Here is a 24407-nt window from a genome sequence, read left to right as displayed (position 1 = left end):
CAACAGTGGCTCCTCCCAGTCCTCTGCAGCCCCAGGACATGCAACAGCTCTAACTGTTCCCAGAAACTGTGTGCACCCTCAGCTTCTAGGAATGTGCAGGCTGACCACACCAGTGATAGCAGCTGAGGAGATGCAGAAGCCACAATCTGCAACAGGGCAGAGGATGAGCAATGAGGGGCAAGTATGCTTCAGGCAAGCTCAGGTGGAGAGAACCTGAAAATTCAAGTCAGGCTAAATATAACTTTTCAGATCAGCTACCCAAGAAATGATTCAAGCAAAAAGCAGGTCCAAAACCAGGTAGATTTTATCTAGATTCTGGCCAAGGATAGAGGTCAAGATTCTACAAAGTATCTAAACTGAGTTAGTGTCTGCACACAATCCCTCTCCTCCCAGGCCCTGTAAAGTCCACTCAAATCTTTGTCCTCCCACTATCCCTGAAAATGCTGGTCAGGATCATGATGACCCCCCCATGACAAGGACAGTGGTCAGTTTTAGCTTCCATCCTACTTCTCAGCCACATTCAGCCTTGCTGTTCACCATCTCCTCTTAACATACTTTCTTCACTTTACCCCATGACACCACATCCTTGGTTTTTGCCTTATTGATTCTTCCTCATCAGTGTCTTCTATGGCTTGGATATGGTTTGGGTATGTCCCCTAAGGGCTCATGTGTTAAAACGTAAGCCCCCATCACCAGATGCAGGTCCTAACCTCAGAACTGTAAGCTAAATCAATCTCTTTTCTTCATACAGTTACCCAGCCTCAGGTATTTCATTATAGTAGCACAAATGGACTATTACAGTGTCCTCTATTAATTTTTCTCTTCTTCCTAATCTTCTAGAGAAATCAGTCCTTGATCTTCTTCTCTTCTCGGCACAGATTTAGTGCATTTCCAGTTACCAGTTTATTTCCTCTCTGCTCCAAAGCCACCCCTCCTTACCTTCTCTGTGATAACTAAGCTGGCCTCTGGAAGCAGTTTCCCTGCATAGCTCTTGAACTCAACATGATGTTGAGTTTTGCTGATAAAAACACACCTCAATCATTACTTACTAGGTCTGGTTTCTAAGTAGGATAAAAACTACCAGCTTTCCTGAACCTAACTGTACCCTGAGCAAGTCACCTAGGGGACTGTTTCCTCAACTAAATAATGGGAGCCATCCATCCTAGGTATTCATTTGTTTTACTTTTCAGTGCTGGCGATGAAGCCCAGGGTACTGCACACACTAGGGAAGTGCTCCACCACTGAGCTATACCCCAGCCCCATCCTAGAAATTCTGAGGATGAGATGGAGGACTGGATGTGTGAGGACCTAGGCAACTTATGCAGGTGCTATCAACTGCTGGACCTGAGTTCCAATTCCAGGTGTGATGCTCTCCAGCTGGGGGACCTTGAACAAGCAGTCCTACTTTTCTGGGAGCTCCCAGTGTCTTTCTTGTCATACTTAAAGGCCCCGGGGTTTAATTTTGGAGAGATGAAAATATTTGGGGCCTAGAGGCAGCAGCTGTACAACCGGTGGGTGTGTGAATGCCACTGGATTGCTCACCTTGACTTTAATCTAATAAGTTTGGGTAATTTTATGAGAATTTCCACTTCTTTAAAAAGAAGAAAACACAGAGTACGGCCCTTTACCCACAGCAGCCGTCTGTGACAGGGGCTCTGGGCTCAGTCCTGGCATTTACTGGCAACAATGGTTATCGTCTCTCTGGACCAATTTCCTCATCTGCAAAATGACTCCATTGGATTACACCATGAGTTCCCAACCAGGTGGGCCCGAGTCAGTCACCTGAAGAGCCACTACTAGAGGCACAAGGCCATGCCCCCACCCTCCGAGTCAGATGTGCCCAAGACAGACAGCTACTGTGTGGAAAAAACCACTCGCCCTTTGAGAACAGCAGATAAAAGCCCTCAGGCAGCCTGTGATTCCAGCGCACCTTCTGTGACAACTGCACGTGACGCTCAGTTTGGTTCAAGAAGACAACACAGTAAATGAAGTGCATTTATTAGGAGAAAATACTCCAAAGACTCACCAGTAGTTCTCTTGCACACTTAGCCCTAGGCCAGGGCACACTTTACAACTGCACAAGAAAAGGACACCATGACAGAGTCCAGGGGATTTGGCTGACACCACAAAAGTAGTTTTAAGGCAGTTTAATTCAAGGTCACAAAAACTACATCTATGACATAAAACAATAAGTGACATTCAAAAATAGCCCTCAAAATGACCCAATACCAAGAAATCGCTGATCTAGTGGAGGCAGCAGCCTCTGTCAGGAACAGACGAGTGACTCAAGAGCAACCCAGCACAACGCTGACACAGATGGGCATTCTGAGACCGCCTCGTGCAGTCAGCACAGACTGGCGGTGCTACTTGCAGGCCCCGATCACGTGTTACTTCACATAAACATATTACACTGTCCAGGAAGAGCAAATGAACGTTAGGTGAGAGAAAACCAGGACTCGCTATCTCGTACCACACACAGGGTTACAGAAAACACACGGCCAGACAGGGTCACACTGAGACAGGTTAGTGACTTTTATGGCAGGCCCCTCCCAGGCACTGAAGATGAAGCTTAAAAATACGCTGGGGTGAGCTCCGTCTTTCCTTCTGTGGTCACCACCTGGATTAGACTTCCTGAGCTGGGTCGGTTTTTCCCTGTGATCCAGTCATGGAAGGTTCTAGAACGAAGAAGAAAAGCTTTACATTTTCAAAACAACAGTCTGGGCATGCTCATGTTCACATCAGTGGCTGCAGGGAGGGTGATATACAGCAGCAGCTGTGAAAGGGCCCCAGGGAGTCCAGTCTCTGGTTCATTCTAACTTCTGAGTGACAATATTTGATGTGACCTTAACATTCATTTTTGTATTTTTCTGCACTGTTGAAATTCTTTATAAGGATGATGTTATCTTAAGTGATTAAAAAGGACTTTAGTTAATTTAAGAGAAAGACACATGTACAACAGAGGCATCCTCAGTATCTGCAGGGAACTAGTTCCAGGATTCCTGAGGATACCAAAATCTGAAGAGGCTCAAGCCCTTCATATAAAATGACACAGCAATTGCATGTAACCTACACACATCCTCCCAGGCACTTCAGATCATCTCTAGACAACTAACACAATATAAATCCATGTAAACAGTTGTCACACCAAATGGTCAGGGAATAAAGACAAGTTAAAAAATCTGCACGTGTTCAGCACAGAAGCAAATATTCCTCCAATATTTTCAACCCAAGGTTGGTTGATTCCAAGTATGCAGAAGCCACAGATATGGAGGGAACCAATTGAATTTTACACCTTGGAAATTAATTCTATTTTTTTAAGCAAATGTCGTGAAGCACACCCACAGCTGTGCCAAGCAATGAAAAAAAGAGATACAAAAACCAGACTATTACAATAAAATGCTGAGGGCCGCAACAAGAGCAGGCAACAACTGCACTGGGGAGAGGGGCACCTGAGCCTGCTGCGGCAGCCAGGAGGAACCTCTCTGGGAGACACAACTGCAAGAATTCTATGAATTCACAGGGAATAGCCACAACTAGGTGACATTTTTAAAAACAAAACATTGACACTAGAGTAGAGCATCCACTTTTACGGCTCACCAGCTGGTCCTCCAGACCTCCTTAGAAAGCACTCAGAGGTTCTAGGGACACTCTATAACCTTCTAGACTAGATCTGGTGGTCAGCTATAGATCATCTGAGCTCCTTCTCTGAGGGCTGAATGAGCCAAGAGAAGTCCAGGCTCAGAAATCGGAGCCTGCAAAACTCCCTAAAAACTACAACGTTGTGGTCCTCTGTCCTGGAGCAGGCAGAGCAGGGCCCCGCTGGGGAAGACCGGTCACACTGGAGGTGTATAGGTTCCCGTGCTCATTGTACATGTCTCTGATTGTCTGTCTTCTTAATTTGGAGCGGATGAGAGAGAACCTTACCATGGATGCTAAGGAAGCAATGCGTTCACAGACATTTCAAAGCAAATTTCACACCAGCTCATCCAGCGAGTTTTCAAATACTGTAAATGGCTGAATATGATTTCTAGACCAAGGATGCCTGAGACAGCCCTTCCTCTGGGATCTGTGGCTCAGCACAAATTCACACATGGGAGCTCATTTATTCCATCTAGAGTCAGGGTCCTAGATCAATGTCTCTCTAAAGTGCTGTTGGGAACACTGGCTTTAAAAAAAAAAAAAAAAAAAAAAACAGCGGGGAATATAGCTCAGTGGTAGAGCACCCATTTAGCAGGTCTGAGGTCCTACATTTGATCCCCAGCACTGTCAAAAAAAGGAATTCAAATGCAATCATAATTCAAAGCTTGATCTGTTCCGCTACTTTGAACTTTTTTCTTTTTATAAACAAAGCATTAAGCATGATTCCCAGCACCGGCAGAAACAACTGTCAACATACCATTTATTAAGACTACAGGTTTGGGGGCCACAATGCCTGGGTCTGATTTCTGGCTCTGTTCTGTGACCTCAGGCAAGTTACTCACCCCCACAATGTCCCCAAGTCCCCAAGCCTTAAGTGAGGAAAGAGTCTGCCGTGAGCGTTAAGTAATTGCAATGCAGTGTTCAGAGGGCCACTTGGCACGTAACCAGTGCAATGTAGGTACTTGTTGCAAACATAAAATGCAAACCCCAAATGTATCCCAATTTAATTTAAATGAGCCTGAAACATTAGGCCAGAAGCACATTCACACTGTGCAAACATCCCTACAGCCACTGGAGCAGCTAATACGCCAGCTCTGCTGGGCGAGGTCTCAGCCGCCACCCGCTGGGCCCACCTGCTCCATGAGGGAGGGGATTGCATCCCCCTGCGCCCAGGGCTGAGCGCAGTACCTGGCCCCAGTTAGGGCTCAGTGAATACAGGATTATGAAACAGAGGGGTCTGAGAAACTGAGATGGGAAAAGCAAGAAGAGCAAATCAACCCTTTCTCTAGTGGGCTCTCAAATGCCACCACATTCACAAACAGGTGGACAGATTTCAGCTTTCTGCAGGTCTATGGCTCGACAGATTGAGAACATGATCCCAAATCTTCCAGCCAGAGTCTCACTGCTACACAGCTGTCCCTGGTCACATCGGCAATGACAGTACAGGAGCTAAGGTTTACTTGCTAAGGGTCCAACACTGTGCCAGGGGCCCAGCACACACTACCACGTTTCATCCTCTGAACCATCAACATGGGCCTCGCCACACAGCCAGACAAACTGAGGCCCAGAGCATTAACTCACATTTTCAGCTTAGTGGAAAGTGGCTGGGGGATCAGGATTCACTATAAACCCCTCCACTATTGCTCAGCTCCCAACCCACCTACCCTGAGATTTGGGCTGAAGTGTCACTGGGCTGAGGCCCAGTGACCTCCCAAGGCCACCCTGGGATTACTGATGAACTGACAGAGCATGGGCTTATCCTTTAGCACATAAAATGCAGAGACTGGGGGGTGGGGGCTGCTTAGTTAGTGCATCTCTGAAATACTCACTCGACTAGGAATTCTAAGGGTGTCCAGGAGCTGAAGTCAGCCTCCGGCATTGATTTCCTGTTCATCGGTGTATCCAGGGTGACCCTGTAACGCAGAAAGAGAGATAAGTGTGTCATTTGTGCATCACCTTTATAGCAGGTTCCCAGGCCTCCTGGGAAGGAAAAGGCAAACATGCACCATTACCACCCTGAGCCTCTGGCACCAGCAGACGTCCATGGGAGAGATCAGAGAGACCAGGAAACTGTCCACTCTAACAAAAATCACACCTGAGTGTAACTCTGTCAAGCTGTCTGCCACTCACCCTTGAGGCAGACAAGAACAAAATGGGAAGGCCACGTCCTGCCTTCCTTTTAAAGACGGTCCTGATGGGAGTGAATTGCTTTGTGAAGTCTCCACACGCTCCCTGAAGGGTAGCAGACTCATTCCCAAGGATTCAAGTGGAATGACATTCCTTCAAACATGAGAATACTAAAATATTAAAGTAGAAGTCTACTCTCCATGAAATCTTTGGATTTTTTTGGCCTCAGGAATCATTCAAAATAGCTGCCAGATGTTCACAGAGTCACAAAACCTCACAACTGAGAGGGAACTGGAAAGGTGGTCCCTGAGCAGCCTCAGTGTCCCTTCCTGGGATCATAAGAAAAGCAGGCCAGTGGGTGCCGGAATCCCTGCAGGGAGAAGGAACACACCACCACCAAGGCAGCTGCCACCACATGGGACACTGACTGGGGACCTCCTTCCTGATCACAGCCCATAGCTGCCACATTCCCCCCTAAACCCTCCTTCACTTTGCCACCCATGCATGGCCCCCAACACACACACACACACACACACATACTCTCACACACTGACCTCCTAACAACATGAACATATAGTAAAACAGAACGTGTAAACTACTTTTAAAGGAAGCGGGAAGCGGGGAAAGATGGGGGGGAAATGAAACCAAGAAAAAAAGAGTCAAAAGGATAGACCCGTCCCACCAGCTAATCAAGCACTCTGGACACCCTGATCTAAACCATCAGCTGAAGATGTACTGCTACAGGCTGAATGCCACCCCCTGCCTACTGCCACCCAGCCCTGGTTCACAGGTTGAAATACCATCTGCAGGTGGTATTGGGAGACAGGCCCGTCAGTACTGGTGTGTATGGTAAAGAAAGAGAATGAATCCGTGCAGTAGGTGAGAAACTATAACAATTGAGGCCAGAAGAAAAAAAAAAAAAAAAAAACAGCAGTGCACTTGGCTTAGCCAGAAATAATGGCTTAACTAAATGCTCTGGTGACACTTGGTTGGGTATAGAGAGTGGGAGAAGGGAAAGGGGACCATGGGATAGGGGTGAGTCCAACGAAGTTTTTAAGAAGCTTACTCTTCATTTACCTCAAAAGTTGGTAAGTGATAAACAATTGATAGATCCAGGGGGAAAAAAATAGAGAGAGAGAGACAGGCCCTTCAGGAGACGGTCAAGTCATGAGAGCTCCCCCAACATGCAGGGGATTAGAGGCTTGATGGAGCCCCATTGTCCTTCCACCATGTGACCTCACAGAGATGCACCATCTATGAGCAATAAGCTCTCATCAGACATCAAACTGGCTGGCAACTTGAGTCTGGTCTTCCCAGCCTCCGGAACTGTGAGCAATAAACTTCTCTTGCTTATAAATCACCCAGCCTGAGATACTTTGTTATAGCAGCAGGAACAGACCAAGACAAGGGTCTCTGGTGAATTTTGGAATCTGAGAGGATGAACATACAAGTCCCTGGCAGAAAGCAACTCTGAGACAACCATCAGCTCCTGGCACTGGACAAAGGTGGGCAGAAGTGAATGGCAGCCAGGAAACCCCCAAGCACTTACGGGAGTACGGCGATGGCAGCAGCCCCGGTTGGCATGCCGCTATTCTTGCCCGCGAGGCTCTGGCAGAGCTGATGGACAGCACCCTTGGCCATGCCATAGCCAATCATTCCTGGAAATGGGAAGAAAAAACGGCTCAGTTACCTGTGGCTTCCAGAGTGACCACAGAACACGTGATCTCCTTTGTGCATCTCTGTTTCCTTAAAATTTTATCAATAGCCGCATCTGGCCACCTCCTTCAGGCAGGGCACCTCACCCACACATTCACACTGAAAACAGACAGCGAGCAAAGAGAAAGAGGGGACAGGTCAGGCAGGCAGGGGATGTAGCCTCTGGCCAGGTTCCAGGAACACAGACTTCCTAGAGACCCCCAGGTGTCACTGCCAATTCTTCTTCCCCAGCTGTAATAAAAAGCAGTAGGAAGGGTCCTGGACCTAGAATTCAAATAGTGGGGCTCTCACTCCTGTTTTACCAACAACTACAACATCACAGACCCCTGGGCCTGTTTTTCCATCTGTAAATGGAAGTAGCGACTCAGATCTCAATTTATTCACAAGGCTGAGGACCAAAGGAGACCATATCCACAAAAGGCCTCAGGAATCAGAGGGCACATGGTGCCAGGGACTGCCCATCTGTCGGTGGCAGGGAGCGCAACTTTGTGAGGGGACACCAGCTACTCCCTTGCCTGGGAGATGCCCTGCTGGGGCCGGGGCAGACAGGACGCCCTCCAAGCCAGCTCTCCACTACTCACATGGTCCTGCAGGCACACACTGGAAGGTATCTACAGCCTGTCTGCTCACCAGAGATGGGACAGCAGCCTGCACTCCTTCTGTGCGACTGTCAATTCTGGTCTCGACATTATTTCTCTAGTGTCACTGGGCCCACCTGCCATCACTCCACTGCCTACAAAGCCAGAGCCTGGGAAGCAGCTGCCAGGGGCTGCCACTCCCAGACACGGAAACCCCCCTGAACCCATCCCATTACTGAGCCCCTTCTATGTGTAAATTCACAGATCCAGTGTTGGGAACACAAAGAAACTCCCAGCTTTAAGGACGAGTCCCACAGCCCATGGAAAAGAACCTAGGTCCCAAGTCAGAGCTTGGGACCCAGGCGTGGTTCCTCACCACTGTGACTCAGGCGAGTGTCAGCGGCCCCTTCAGCCTCCAGTTCATCCCCACCAAAAGCAATACTAATGCCCACGTCACTAGGCACTCACACAAAAAGGCATCTTACATCTCAAGCAGGTTCCTTCACTCCCAGAGCTCCCAAGGGAGGGATCTTAACTACTTAACAGTGTAGCCCCAATCCAAAGAGTGGCCTTCAATAAGGACTGAAATCACTGTAATCAGAAACGGGCAACAGGTGAGGGTGGAGAACAGGGCTTAATCAAGGGACCGGTCCTCAAAAAAGTGTGTGAAGTCGAATGAGGCTCTGCCTGGGAGCTCTGCTTCATTAAAAACTGTGCAAATGTTTCCCACTACCCTTGGTTTCTCAGTATTCCAGACTAACTTTGAAAGAACAATCTATGAGAAAGTGAAAAAAGCAAGGCACCAAAATGCCTCTATAAAGCCATGGAACTATTGTTTTAAACATGTGAATGCACCTGGCATTGTGTGGGTGCACACAGAATACGCACAGGATGCTTCCAGAAGGGTGCAGGAGAGGCGTGACTGGCAGAGCCGGGGAGGGAGAGCGGCAGGACCAGGGGCTGCGTGGGAGGGACTCTTCCTGCTCACTGTACTTCTTTCAGCTCCATGTGGACGTTTGCTACATGCATTGGTTAGTTTTCCAATTAAAAAGCTGATTAATAAAATTGTTGAAATAAAAACTAAAGCAACTTCTTATCTTTCCCCTTAAGTTCTACATATTTCACTGCGTAATTGTCACAGATTTTATGCCAAAATCTTTAGCAAAAAAAGTGGTGCGTCCACAATGTGAAGCTTTAAAAGAAAAATTGTGCCAGTATTACTCAAAAATCATTTATTACTGAACTACCTTTGGTACAAGTAGGATGCACAGGATCCTTGTGAACATAATTAATGCAGAAGCGATGATTATGTGGTAAAACAGGTTCTTTTCAAATTCCTAGATCCTGATCAAATCAGCTCCCTCCACAAAACCTCCCAGAGCTGGGGTTCCCTTTCCCCTTTTCTCTCCCCAGAGCATTTTGCTTAGACCTCAACTGGGCACAGTGTCCCATGCTCATCCTCCAGCACCCCTGACTCTCAATACAAAGACCAAGTCAATGGATCGATGCAGTACCCACACCAATCTGATACTTACTAGCCACTCGCTATCTACTGGCTGAGTGGTCTTAGACAAGTCACCCAGCATGACTGAACTTTGGTTTTCTCGCCTACATGCAAGGGATAACAATTGCACCTACTTTAGAGGTACCTCTGCAGACAGCGTGACATTAAATACATACAGAGTTGACCCAATAAGCCTAACACTGCAAGATAGATGCCTAAAAAAATTAGACTTTTTTTTCCAAACAAATTTACTGAGATGAACTGATAAACTGTACAATGTGAGAGGCACACCACCTGAGCCAATCTGACTTATGTATCATGCTACCTTTAAGTGTTTCTTCCCTCCCACTATTTAATGAGGTTTGCCTGAAGCAAGAGATGCCTTTTATTAGGAGAGGTTTGTTTGCCCCACAGACTTGTGGCAGGAATGGGGTGTCCCTCCTCCCTCTGCTCCCCACTGCACCCAACGGCAGCTGCTCACTGGATCCTGCTGTTACAGCAACAGTGAGCATGGGTGATCCCATCACACCTCCCCCTTCGGAAAGCTACCATTCCTTCCAGACCTCAGCAGCCTCCCTAAAAACCCTAGCACCGCGTGTACTGCTAGTGCCACCGCTGAGGGGCAGCCGGGCCCAGGGGGAGGGACACCACAACCCAGCCAGGAACCAACCACCAGCCAGCCTCCACAACCACCAAGAATTGCAAAAGAGGGTCAAGGTCTCAAAAAGTACTCAGAAGCACAAGGAGAGTGTTGTTTCACCATCCTGCACTTCTCTGTTTAATCAGGGATCAGGAAGCCAACAGTGAATTAAAAACAGGACAAACTCAGCAAAGTCCCAAGAGAGGGGATCTGGGGAAGGGAAGAAAGGAACAAGCAACCCTAATGGCTGAGCCCTACAGAACACCACCTTTGGCACACAAAGTGGGTAAGAGCTCATCTGCAAAATCCAAAACAAAAGTACACCTCACAAAGAAGAAAAACACTGTCTTCCAAATCATACAATGATCAGTGTAGTCCCTACAAAGACTCCAGTCACTGCACAGTGATCCATCATTTTAATAGATTTATCCTCCAATAAACAGCCCTCAAATACAACTGTGGAAAGAGGGGGAAGAATTACTCAGTGGGACATTCACTCAGTATCTCTCCAAAAGAAAAAAAAATCATGTTTGAACAAATCTTCTTGGGTTTAAGGGACTATTAAGCTTGATTCATCATTTATTTTCAAAGTATAAATAGATTTCCTCAATCTTTTTTAATATTTATTTATTTTTTAGTTTTAGGTGGACACAATATCTTTATTTTACATTTATGTGGTGCTGAGCCCTGCGCATGCCAGGCGAGAGCTCTACCACTGAGCCACAAAACCCAGCCCCACCAATCTTTTTTTTGGCGGAGAGAGATCTGAACAAAGTTGAAAGACATCATGACTCTCCAGGCATAGACACCCATGACTGTAAGACCCGCTACTTGGGAGACTGAAGCAGGAGATCATAAGTTCAAGGCCAACTTGAGCAACTTAGTAAGACTCTCTCTGAAAATAAAAAGAAAAATTAAAAAGGGCTGGGGACATAGCTTAACTTGCCTAGCATGAATGAGGCCTTCAGTTCCATCCCCAGTACAACAACAACAAAAGATCTCATGCCTCAAATTAGCTTAACATCTAACCTAAGAGTTTAGAGATAAATTTATGACTGTTGTAAGCAGCAGTCATTGGGCAAAAGTAAGCCTGGAGCGTGCACTAAGAGTTCATTCACACGTTATGGACTTGCTGCAATACCCTCCTAGCCATTTACCTCCGTCAAGACGGACACAAGTCACAACCACCACATACAGGAGAATCATTACTTATCCTCCTTTTACAGATAACAAGGCTCAAAGTGGTCAAGGAACTTGTCAAATATGTAATGGTGAGAAAGTGTGAGAGTCACCACAGAAGACCAGTGTAGATGCTTTCAGGGCTTGCAGGCACATCAAGAAGGATACAGATGCTTCTCAATTTAAGATGGGCCACATCGTGATAAACCCATGAACAGTTGAAACAGCAAGTTGAAAACGCATCTAGCTAAGAGCATGGCTCAGCCTCACCTGCCTTAAACATGTTCAAATATTTCCATGAGCTGTAATCAGGCAAAATCATCTAACACAGAGCTTATCTCATGTAAGTTGTTGAATACTGTACTGAAAGTGAACACCTGAATAACAGGTATGCCTTCTCATACTGCAAAGTCAAAAAATTGGAAAATTGAATTACTATTGAAAGTCGGGGACCATCTGAACTTATAAACCAAAGGAAAAGAGAGAGGACTGCTTTGTCCTTTAGAAAAATTAAGTCTTTCAGTCCTAGGGTTTTGTTTCTAAATGTCAAACTATTATTCATTTCTGTATTTACTTTTTAGTGCCTCTGGCCTATGTCACCTTTAATAAAATCAGACCTCAACCAAACATCTAACATCTACACAGATTTAATTATAACAACAGCCATGGACTTGTACAGTCATATGCTCTGGGAAATGTAATAAGAAAATGAGTGGCAAGAAATCGCTACTTAAGCCTGGCATGGTGGCCCACTCCCAGCAGCTCAGGAGGCTGAGGCAGGAGGATCATGAGTTCAAAGCCAGCCTCAGCAAAAGCAAGACAGTAAGCAACTCCGTGAGACCCTGTTTCTAAATAAAAAACAAAATAGGGCTGGGGATGTGGCTCCATGGTCAAATGCCCCTGAGTTCAATCCCTGGTACCAAAATAAGAAAAAGGAAGAAGAAAAAGAAATCACTAATTAATAAGGGCCTCACAGTTCAGGGAGTGACATTAAAATTGAGAAGGTGCCCCAGGTCTCCATCATTAGATCCAAAAAAGTTCCCTTTAAAAAAAAAACAACAACCAGGAGTTTAGGGGGCACTTTCTTCCCCTCTGTGCACTTTAGCCTGTTCCAAGGGGAGTGCATCCCCCAAGTTTACATCTTGAGGTCCTAGTCAGCAGTCCTCCCCCAGAATGTGACTATATTTGGAAAGAGTCATTAAGGAAGTCATTATTAAGTTAAAGTGAGGTCATTAGGGTGGGAACCCAGACCAATGTGATCCTCCTAAGGAAAGGAAATTAGCACAAACTCATGGAAGACAGTGAGCACACAGGTAAAAGGCAACCACCTCTAAGCCAAGGAAAGGCCTTAGGAGAAACCAACATCTTGACTGCAGACTTTCAGCTCGACAAAGGCAAGAAAATGAATTTCTATTGTTTAAGCCACCCAGTATGTGGCAGTCCCAGCAAATGAATACAGGAAATAACAAATGCAAAGGACGCTGGAGTCTGCACAATGAAATGGAAACAGCACACAATTCAGAAAGGGTCAGAGTTTTTGTTCAAAGCAAGTTTGTATCTCTACTGTATAAACCTAGACTTAACTCCCAAACTTATAGATTCAAACAGCAAACAGTGATACCTACCCCAAGATTAAATGAGAATATATCTGAAATATATCTGTACCTAGTAAGACCTTCTGTGTACTGGTCTCACCCCATGCTGGACACTATCCACCCTTCAACAGCTCTACAGCTTTACAGTGACTCTTCAAGTTGGATATTATTGTCACTGTTGTACAATTAGGGAAACAACAACAGAAATTTGGTCAGAGAAAACAGAATGAGGAATCAACTCCTAGCCTCTCATTCCAGAGTCCTCACCACTTCCAGCTGCCAAGCTCCTTCTCTGGGACCATGTGCAATGATAATAAAACCTATTTATCAACCAGTGAATACCCACCACATCATTCACTCCGGGGTGGACCACACCTAAATGGACCAGATAGGGTGCCAGACTAGTATTCCTTAGTCAGTGTGACATGAGGACAAATGCAAATGAAAAGACCAGGACCCCTCCCACTACAGAGTCAGGCCTAAAAGGAAGTAAAATCCATCCAACTGTAAAGCACCTGAGAGCATAAAGGGCTTTAGTAGTCCTCATCCCATGAAGTGCCCAGCAGCCCCTGCATGCAATGCCAACATTCCCATTTCACAGCTGGAAAATAAAGGCTTACCAGGAGTCCCATCCAGGGCAGCCTTGGCACCAGCCAAGGTCAAGAGGCCTCCTTCTTTGAGGTGCTTGGTGGCCAGGTGGCTGGAGATGGTCGATGTCCACATGCTCTGCTTCCACATCAGGTCGCAGTTTTTAAAGAGAGCTGAGCAGAAAAACATGTGGGCTCAGTTTCCCAGAGAAGAAAGTCAAAGGAGAGCTCAACTCATCAAGCCCTAACTCAAAGGAGTCCCTACAGCCCCCTGGTCCCCTGCCTGCATTTACAGCAGGGTCTAATACCAACAGCACAGGGCTGGGTAGTCAGAGAGGCAGGCACAGGGCTCAAAACCGGGCATGTGACCACCAATTCTCAGCTTCTTCACCTGTTAACTGGGAAAATTTTAGCCAATAAATTTTAGCAAGTAAATCTGGAGTCACCAGACTGCCACACTGGCATTAATTCAAAGATTGTTTTACTTTACAAAAGGCATTAGATTTAAAACAAGAACCTATATGACTGTGTGGGCTTTTATCCATATGGCCATAAAGAGGGCTTTGGCAGAGCCACATTGTTTGTAGCTGAAAGGTTAATGTCAGCTAAAGCTCCCAAAGGGAGCTGAAATGACAACTCTGTCACACGTGTTTTAGCCTCCTGTCAGGCAGGAGAGACAAGTGGTAACATGTCACCCCACCAAGGGGGTGACTAACACATGTAACCCCATGATCCAGAAAGAATGTCCTCCTCATAGAGGGATCGGCAGGCGCAAACCAGGGGTTGCATTTTCCTACTAAAAAACACTAGGGAAAAGTGTGCTGGACCCATATTTATCATTTCTTGCTTCCAAAATACATCCAAGGTCATCAAGCTATGTTGCCAACCTATCCACAAAACACAAAGTCTCACATTTTTTTTTTAAAGAGAGAGAGAGAGAGAATTTTTTAATATTTATTTTTTAGTTTTTGGCGGACATAACATCTTTGTTTGTATGTGGTGCTGAGGATCGAACCCAGCGCCGCGCGCATGCCAGGCAAGCATGCTACCGCTTGAGCCACATCCCCAGCCCCCAAAGTCTCACATTTAAATGTGGCTCACAGAATTTCAATTCCTCTTTAAATGGCTTTAGCTAATACGTATAAAAGGGATATTAAAATTAGTAAACTACCACTTTCCAGTTGCCAGCATATGGTTTTTAGGCAGGGGTCACCAACGGGTGCTTAAAATCATGGGGGACGCAGTTCTATATACAATCCGATGGGTCATGTACTCTTTGCAAACATGAAAACGTGGAAGTCCACCTTAACCAAGCATTAAATCTGGCATTGACAGGGTCAGGGCCACCTGACACACTGGGCTTTGGTGTGATGTAATACTCAGTGCACGACATCATTCAAGAACTCCCACCTCGAAAATGTTTAACCTGAATCTAATCAAGTCTCTAGACCTAACTTCCAGTTCACAAGGAAACAGCAGGGTCAGAGGAACACGTCAAATGATATCTTAGAGGAAACAACAGAGTTCAGAACACGGGACATCCTATTTCTGAAAACTGCCTGTGACTCAACAAAAAGTCTCATGGGAGTAGGGGAAGAATTCTACAAGAAGAGATTAAAAACAGCAACAGTTTGCAACTTGACATTATTAACTACAGAATTACTGTCAATCTTCATAGGTACAATGGTGTTGGGAGAATGTAGGAAAACAGGCTCACTGTTGGGAAAGGTGCATGCTGAGGTGAGGTGACATGTACTTTCCCTCCAATGGTTAACAAAAAAGCCAGACACAAAGTGCAGGCATGCAAGAAAGCAGGAGAGCGTTAGGTCTGGCAAACATTAACATCTGTTGAGTCTACTTGGAGGGCGTAATGGTGTCATAGGACTACTCCATGAAGCAATTTAGAGCCTCTTTATAACACTAAGGAGCCCGCCCCAAAAGCAGCAATTAATAAAGAAAAAGGAAGTTTCCTAATTTTACCATCTCTTTTATACTAAACAAAGCCATTTAAAGAGGAATTGAAGTTCTGTGAGCCACATTTAAACATGAGGCTGGTATTTTGTGCGGTAATCGGGTTGGTAAAATAGCCTTGTGTGCATTTTCTGTGTGTGTGAAAAATGTTCCTAATAAAAAGTTGAAAAATGTAATCGGAGGCAGCAAAAGATCAAATCTGAGTTCTTTGGACCTGCAGAAAAATCTCTCAAGTTCATGCACATCCCCCAATTCCTGAATAGAACCAACTCTGAGAATTTGGGCAGAAACAGCTGATTTCATTCTATCTCTATTTTGAGTTTCAAACTCAAATGTCTACCTTCCCTCTCTCCCTCTGTGGGACGTTTTCTCTTCATCTCTAAAAGACAGGTGTTAATCACTACCTGAGAGTGCTGTGGTCTGAATGTGTCCCCAAAAGTTCACCTGTTGGAAACTTTGACCTCAGTGCAAAAGTAAAGAGGGTTGAGACATTTAAAAGTGATTATGTCCTGTGGGAAGCCATTCTGACACGTGATTGGGTGACTCCCGTTAAGGGCCTCAGGCACTTTGGCTATGTCGAAGTTTTCCCGACCCTTTCCTGATGAGAGAGCCCATCTGTGTGGGGGTGTGCCTGACCACTGACCCCGGGGACCCAATCACTGACCCTGACCTTGGAGTGCAGCCCCCCTCAACCTTCATTGGATGGAATTCTCCCCTGAATCTCTTGTTCCCCAATAAAAGGCTACTCCAGGCGTGTTCGCTCTCTCTCTCTCTCCTGCTAGCCCTGAGTAATCCTTGCTGCCCTGCTGGGCGGCTAGAGGAGCGAACCAGAGAGGGGAACCGTCTTGGACCTAGCAATAGAAAAAAGGTAACTGAGTCTGTGTTTTTATTTCGATCTCTTCTAACTAACTTTATGCCTAGAACCTCATTAATGAAACCATTGCGCAGGCCCGTGGTAGAATGTCCTCATGAGCGGATTAATGTCCTTATTGCAGGAGTTTATTTACTGATAAAGGGATGAACTCCTGTCCCCCCACCCCCTCTCCCTCCTACTCCCTTGCCTGTTGCTTTCCACCATGGGATCATGTAGCAAGAAGGCCCTCACCAGATACCAAGTCTCAGCTTTGGACTTCCCATCCTCCAGAACTGTAAGAAATAAATGTCTGATCTTTATAACTGACCCACTCTCAGGCATTCTGTTGTAGCAGCACAAAATGGACTAAGTCACAGAGCTATTGTAAAGATTCTAGGAGACACACAGAAAAACAGCTGGCCTGGCATCTCGCCAACACCTGATCCGCATCAGATGGACAAAGAGCAGAGTGGTGTGAATGATTAACTTGGAAAAGAACTCACACTTGGATTTGGCGTTGCCCCCAGCCCATCCTCCAGCGACACAGAGAATGGCGTCCACCTTGTCTTCACCCAGGAGCTTTCCAACCTCAGCAGTCACCTTGAGCAAGGGAACAAGCAGATGCATGAGCTGCAGGGCAGCCTGAGACAGTCTGTATCTTGACAGTTGTCTTGGTTTCTCTTCCTCTTCATTGTAAGCCAGTTTACAGTGCCGGCTATCAACACAGGACACCAGACAGAAAGACTCACCTCTGAGGGGTGTTTCTGTGGGCTCAACTGCTCCTTCAATCTCCAGTGGAAACCAATCTTCCCTCCCCTACATGCCTCACCTTCCATTTTTCAGAAGTTTCCCAAATTTCCCTTGGCCTCCACCTAACCTGATGCATCTTTTGTTGACCTTCCTCCTGTGGCTCTGAGTTGCCCCTTGGCCCCTCTCCTCTCTGAAGCTGTGTCCAGAGCTCAGAGTCCATCTGCTTGCCAGAAGCTGGATCAGCTCCCTGACATCTGCACATGCACAGACCCCATACCTAACCCAGCACAGTCTACATTTTAGGGACACATGGAGCCAGCAACCATGACCTGTTTGACTTCTTTTTCTTTTTAAAGCATCTATATTTCACGTTTACAATAAAATTTAAATGAGACTGTTTTAAATTCCCTCCACTTAAATTTTGCTCTGTGCCCAAGAATCTTCTATACACTTAATGTCTTTCAAATCTTTTTACTAGTTGAATTTCCTACCCATTGGCCAATTTTACACATCTCGGGATTGAATTTCTTCTTGTGGAGCTTTAAAACCAAAAACTGACTATCATGCTGATGGTCCAGAAATAAATAATTTTAAAAGCTGAGCCATAATAATTAAGGCATTCCTCAGTCTCTTACAGATGCATTCTATAGTCAAGTTTCAGGTGGAGACAACAGCCACATTCAAAAACCCACAGGGGCTTCAGAACCTGCAGATAGCAGGAACTGACTGCAGAGACCCACACCCAAAAGACCCTCTGCCTGCCGAGCCCTGGCACTACCCTTCCATTTTGTTTTTCAATTACTTTGTTCATATGAAGTAGTTTGCTCTGGGGAAACTCAGCACAATGGCTAAAAACACAGTCATTAAACTAATCCCACTGCCCAGGTTCAAATTCTGACTATGCCACCTCCTACCTGTTTGACCTTGAGCAAATACCAAAGGTCCTTCTGTGCCTCATTTCCCCATTTCTAAAAGGGAGATAAAATTAGAAACTTTGTTTTGAGGGTATTATGGAGACTAGATGAATTAAAGTAAATAATGCACTTAGAACAGTGCCTAGCAACTAAAGAAGCCAGGTCAACTTTATTATTATACTCATTAAGTTCAATTTTTAACATGTAAGTAGAGCAAACATTAGGACCATATTAAGAAGAATAAGAACAATGAAAACACCGTCCGCCATCCATGGGCTACACATCTGATTCAACAAACCTTTTTCAAAGGAAAAAACTACATCTGTAATAAACATGTATAGACTTTTTTCTTATCATCATAACCTAAACAATACAGTACAACACATATTAACATAGCACCAGCATTGTATTAGTTCTCATAAGTAGTCTAGAGAGGGTAAAAGTATACAGGAGGCATGTAGGTTACTGAAAATGCTATACTACTCTATATAAAAGACTTGAGCATCTGAACATTTTGATATCCACAGAAAGTTCAGGAACCATCTCCCCATAGGTATCAAGAGATGACTATGTTCCACAGTAAGTCATCCGGCTTTTAATTCTATCCTACATCAATCTGATACTCTAGAAAGAGCAAATGAGCTACAAGTTATGCTCAATTTTATTCTTAAATATTTTAGAATTGCATGTTTGGAGAGATGGATTGGTGGTGAACTTAAAAATATATTAACCTCATTGTGAAACTATCAACAATTTCTTCTTTTTGCTGATCTGTATTTTCTGCATCATATACACATCACCTTAGAAATTCTTTAAATCTGTTGTCAAAACGGCCAAAAATCAGAAAATATCCATCAGTGTAAGATCATCAAGGAAAGCACAACTACATGAAAAGGAAAAAGTCGGAGCTGGGGTTGGGGCTCAGTGGTAGAGCCCTTGCCTAGCATGTGTGAGGCACTGGGTTCTATTCTCAGCACCACATATGAACAAATAAAATAAGGTCCATTGACAACTAAAAAATATTTAAAAAAAAAAGGAAAAGGTGACCCACTTAGAAGCCACGCTAGTGTCAGGACCCATGTCCCTGATTCCACCAGGAACTAGCTTGTTGACCATGGCACTTAGTGTCTGAAACCCAGTGTTCCCAGCAATAACATGATCCTCTCACCTGCCTCATGAGTGGTTGTGAAAATACAGTACATCGCACAGGATGGCCTGGAGATTTCCTGAGCATGAGGGCTGACCACCAGCATGAGACATTAAGCAGAGTCCTCCAGGCAGCTCGAAAGGGCTCCTCCAGAAAGGAAGAGCTGCCTAAGAGCATCTAAGACATTTATACCAAGACATCCCTGCAGTTAACAGTGCTGCCTTTGGGGGAGTAAAGTGAGGAGAAAAGGAAGCATTTTACAGTTTACCTATATATTTATATAACTGTGTTCAGCCTGTTTTATGATATGCATATAGTTTTTTAATTTAAAATATCCTATGTTAACATTCATGCTTTGAACTAGCTAATTTCACATTGTAGAAAGTATACCAAAAATCAGCTTTGTAGACAAAGATATTCACCACACCATTCTTGATAAATAATAAGAAACAAAATGAAAATCTGCAAAAAAATGAAGTGTACAATAAATAGAAATAAGTAAACTGTGGCCAATCAACAATATGAAAAAGTGCACATCCCAAAGGTTTTTTTTAAGTGCTGAAGAATTTAAATTACAGAAGAAATTTAAAAGAAAAATTAAAAAGCTGATCCTAGTACAAAAAAATACAAAACTACTCCAACTTTCAAAAGTAATACATATGGTTTGCATAGGAAAGACAAGAAAACAGGCCACAATGAGCTACTCAGACATGGATTATATAAATAACTTTGTATTTTATCACTTTGTCCAAATTTTCCAAGAGCACAAATGGCTTTCTTTCGTAATTATAGAAATAATGATTGTAAAAAAAAAAAAAAGAATACACAGTAAGGGGCTTCGTGGCCCATCCCTGGGGATGTTTCTGGAGTTACCTGGGCAGCCTGCTCGGTAAAGGAGTCCGTCATCCTAACAACGACACTAGCACTGGCCTCCTCATTCTCCACCACGTCGATGCTGGCAACCCACTGGGGAGAAGAAAATAGTTTTGATTCAGAGACACCAAGTTACTCCCTTAAAGATCCACATCCTTTGAACGACCAACAATAAAAAAAGAGAAAAAAAAAATCCACATCCACACCCAGAAATGAGGGGAGAGGAGACAAAAAAAAAAAAAAGAGGCTCACAGGATGAGGATCCCTGATCTAAAATTTTTGTTTCAGATTTTGGAGATTTTCAGATTTTAGAATATTAGCACACACATAATATATCTTGGGATGACCCAAGTCAAAATATAAATGCAGTTACATTTCATATATACCTTATACCCACAGCCTCCAGGTAATCTTACATAATATATTTAATAATTTTGTACATGCCACAAAGTTTCATGGTGTGGTATTTTTCAGCTGGGGTATCACGCTGACCCTCAAAAAGTTGAGGATTTGGGAGCATTTCAGATTTCTTGATGTAAGGATGCTCAACACTTAAATGAAAACCTACTAGAGAAGCAACTGACCGCTCCCAGGGACTTGTGACTTTGGTCCCAGATTTCACCTCCTCCCTGTGCATTTTCACTCCAAACACCTCCCCTCCTTCTCTACACTTCCAGAGACACCAGGAGTCAGCAAATCTTCTGTAAAGGCCAGATAGCAATCATTTCAGGCTTTGCTGGCATATGGTCTCTGTCACAAGCACTCAAATCATTATGATAGCAGCAGAACACAGCCGGCTACAGACAATAAGGACATGAAGGAGCATGGCTGTGTTCCAATGAATCTTCAGATGCTGAAATATGAATTTCACATAATTTCCACATCACAAAATATTGTTCTTATATGATTTTTTTTAACCATTTGAAAATGTAAAACCCTTTCTAGCTCTCAGACTGTACAACAGCATGTGGCTGAGCAGATTCCTCCTATGGAGGCCAGTAGTTTGGAGGATGAATGTCTAAGGCAGAGAGATTTGGGAGTTGGACAGATCACAGTGGATGCTGGTTCTGCCACTGAGAGGCTTTTTCAGCCTCAAACACTACAGCCATTCCTCACCCACCCAAAGTGGGATGTATGACTGACAAGGTTAGCAAAAATTACATGAAATGGAGAATGCTAAGTCTCCAGGCACAGGTGACACAGGGTTCTTACTCAGAAAGCTCCAGGATCCTTCAGTCTGAAGGCCCCAGAATTCAGTATCTCTACCTTAAGCTGTGACCACAGAATCATTCAACAACTCTCATTACTTGTACTCCAAAAGCCACGGGGAATACTGAGACAAAAAAAAGACTCCCTCCCAGCCCTCCCTAAGAGCCAACAAGGAAAGGGGAAAAAGACAGAGTCAGAGGTAAATTAGTTGGTCAGACTCCAACAGAGGCGGGGGTAAACCAAAGTGCCCCCTGCCAAGTGAAAGCACAACCTTCCCTGTCTGCAACAAGAAGACACTAATAGGATCCACCTCACTAAAGTTACAGGGAGGACTAAAGGAAATTAGCAGTCTGGGAGCTCTGATGTGTAGGGGCACAGTGCCTAGCCCCCAGCAGACATTCCTTCAACGCTGCCATCTCAACCTCCATCTCTGCAGACCTAGGAAGACACCTTAATCAGTCTTCCCAGGTTTTGACAGGTGGGTGACAGGAGGGAAAGGTGTGTTTGGAATCCTTTAGAAGCTTATTCCAAGTTTTGAGAGAGAGGAAAACCCTGGGACCCTCCCTCTGATCCAAGGGGACTCCCTTACCCAGGCTGCTGCAGAGAAGGAAGACCCATATGCTGAGCAGATGGCTCAAGAGTCCCTGCCCCTCCCACCATTAGCCCTGTTGCACCTGCCACTCTCTGACACTGGACACTTGACTACAAAAAGTAGTTGAAATATTCTTTGTTAAAAAGCTGGCAGCAGCTTCGGGCTGTCTTCAAATTGGCAGGTCCAAAGGAGCTAAAGGAACAGGGGTGGTAATAGTAACATCAAAAATAACTGGCATTTAAATAGCTTTTGGCACATGTGTCAGATAAGTTACCTGCAACAACATCAATTATCTCATTTACTCCTCAAAACTCACCCAAGGGGTAAACACCATCAGTAATCCCATTTTATTTAAGGGGAAACTGAGGTTGGCAGGCGTTAAGTAATCAGTTCATGGTCATGGGCCTAGTAACCAGAGGCAACAGGCAGTCTAATTCTAGAGGCTTCCTTCTACATTCTCTCACCCCGGCTCCTCTTCCTCCCCCTCTGGAACTGCTCTGGACTTTCTGGGCCAGGTGAGAGTCTAGAGAGCAACCTCACTACCACCTCCTGGCACTGGGGCCTGCATGTCTGCAAGACAGAGACCTGCAGAGTATGCGCGCACGTGCAGGCACCAGAGTCCCAGGTGCACAGGGGTCCTGGCTTCCTCCTGGCTGCCCTCCGCTGCACAAGCAGCCCTGGGCCCGGCCCCACAGCGCCCCGCCCGCCACATTACCCAGTTGCGGGCCCGGAAGGCCTGCACGCACTGCGAGCCCAGCGCGCCCCTGCCGCCGTACACCAGCACCCGGCGCGCCTCGCCCGCCGCCGCCGCCATGCCGCAGCTCCCCGCCGGCGCCGCTGTTCTCTAGGTCCGGACTGAGCGCCGCGCGGACTGCCGCCGCCTGGCCCTCCACCAAGGCAGGCGAGCTCGGCCGCCCAGGACCAGCGCCTGCGGCCACGCCCACATCCACCACGCCCCGGGGGCGGAGACACCGGCAAAGCCCCGCCTTCCGACCGTCTGTCACTCAGGAGGGTCCAGCCCCGGACAGTGGAGTGCAGCTTGGTGGACCGAGAGCGCGCGTGGCCGCACAGCGCCGTTGCACGAGGAGCTGGAAATCCAATGCAAAACAAACCTCCTAAAATACATTATTTATCTAAGTAAGAGTGCGGACTCTGCCTGCCCCACTGTTCGAAAGCTGTGTGGCCTAAGCGACTTCCTTTCTGACTCCATGCCTCAGTTTCCTCGGGAGTGAATTGGGAGGAATATTCTGTTTCCCCGGGGTTTGGGGAAGGATTGCAAAAGGTAATGCTGTTAGCAAACCCAGGTTCGGAAGCACATCCTCGGAAAAAACAGGATCCAAAACAGGAGAGGAAGGAAGGAAGGTTTTATCCGGTGGCCGAAGGAAAAAAGAAGGAGCTGTCTTGCTGACAAATCAACTTCTCAACTCTAGAGGGTGGAGGACATGTAGGGTACAAAGAATAAGATCGAGTAACAACGGCGAGGAATATTCACGTCTTTTCTGGGAATAGGTGGAGTTCTCCCAGGAACCCAGGGGTCACGGTTTTACGTTCCTTTCATGGTTTAGTGTTTCTGGTCCTGGTGGCAGGTAGCTGTGTTTAGCCTTCGCGCCGGGATAAAGACTGGGGAGTCCATGTCAAGTAAACCCTATATTATAGTTTTGATCAAAACAGTTCTCAAAATGATCAACATGTCTACATACAGTGCTGAGTGGAATCTGACCCAAAGGCAAAGAAGGCAAGGAAGGAGACAGGTGGCGAGCCTTTTCATCCAGTTCCAGTTCCTGTTCGACTCTGCAGGCCGGAGGGAAGAGTTGTTTTCAGCACAAGTGGCCTTCAATCTCTGAAGAGTAACCTAAGTAGCTGCTGTCATCATAACCCACAGTCAGAGGTGTCATCTGCAATAAAGCTAGTGGGAAACTATTAATATTTTGTCCAGTCATGTAGTCTGCAAAATTAGTCATTTTCAAGCGAGCTAAGAGAGGTGTCATTTACATTTTTCTCCATGACAATACTATAGTACTTAGAGGAATATATGGTATAGTTAAGTGGTAGGAGCTCAATAAATGTCAATGCCAGTAAGTGACTCCTGTGTGCTGGTTCATTTTATTCCACCAAACAATCCCATGACCAAGGAGAAAATTTGAACCCAGATCTTCAACAGCCAGGATTTGCTTAAGTACACCTCCAATCAGCACACCATGGGCTCCTTGGGAATCCTGTGTTATCCACAGAAATGATTATCCATTTCCTGGAAATGATTGCTTAATCCCTAAAGCACCAAAAGTTAAGAAGTTCACTATTTAGGGGGAAAAAAAGTGATACCACATTGGAATATTACTCGGCATTAAAAGAGAATAAAATCATGGAATTTGCAGATAAATGGATGGAGTTGGAGAATATCATGCTAAGCAAAGTAAGTCAATCCCAAAAAAACCAAAGGCCAAATGTTCTCTCTGATAAGTGGATGCTGCTCCATATGGGCCAGTGGAGGAGAGCATGGGGAAAATGGAGGAACTTTGATTGGGCAAAGGGG

General features: G+C 45.4%; 1 protein-coding gene across 1 annotated transcript; it reads right to left on the bottom strand.

Moving 5' to 3' along the window:
• Positions 1-1984: 1984 nt before the first annotated feature.
• Positions 1985-22806, bottom strand: Qdpr (quinoid dihydropteridine reductase). Its single transcript, XM_026403297.2, has 7 exons — positions 22590-22806; positions 20074-20166; positions 16893-16989; positions 13599-13739; positions 7316-7424; positions 5469-5552; positions 1985-2675 (listed from the first exon to the last, which is right to left on the bottom strand). The coding sequence occupies exons 1-7, from the start codon at positions 22686-22688 to the stop codon at positions 2570-2572; spliced, it is 729 nt and encodes a 242-aa protein (XP_026259082.1). The 5' UTR covers positions 22689-22806; the 3' UTR covers positions 1985-2569.
• Between the last annotated feature and the right edge of the window lie 1601 nt (positions 22807-24407).

The sequence above is a fragment of the Urocitellus parryii genome, chromosome 10 (assembly GCF_045843805.1).
Source record: "Urocitellus parryii isolate mUroPar1 chromosome 10, mUroPar1.hap1, whole genome shotgun sequence".
In the NCBI taxonomy this organism is placed as follows: Eukaryota; Metazoa; Chordata; class Mammalia; order Rodentia; family Sciuridae; genus Urocitellus; species Urocitellus parryii.
This window is presented reverse-complemented; position numbering and strand designations above follow the sequence as displayed.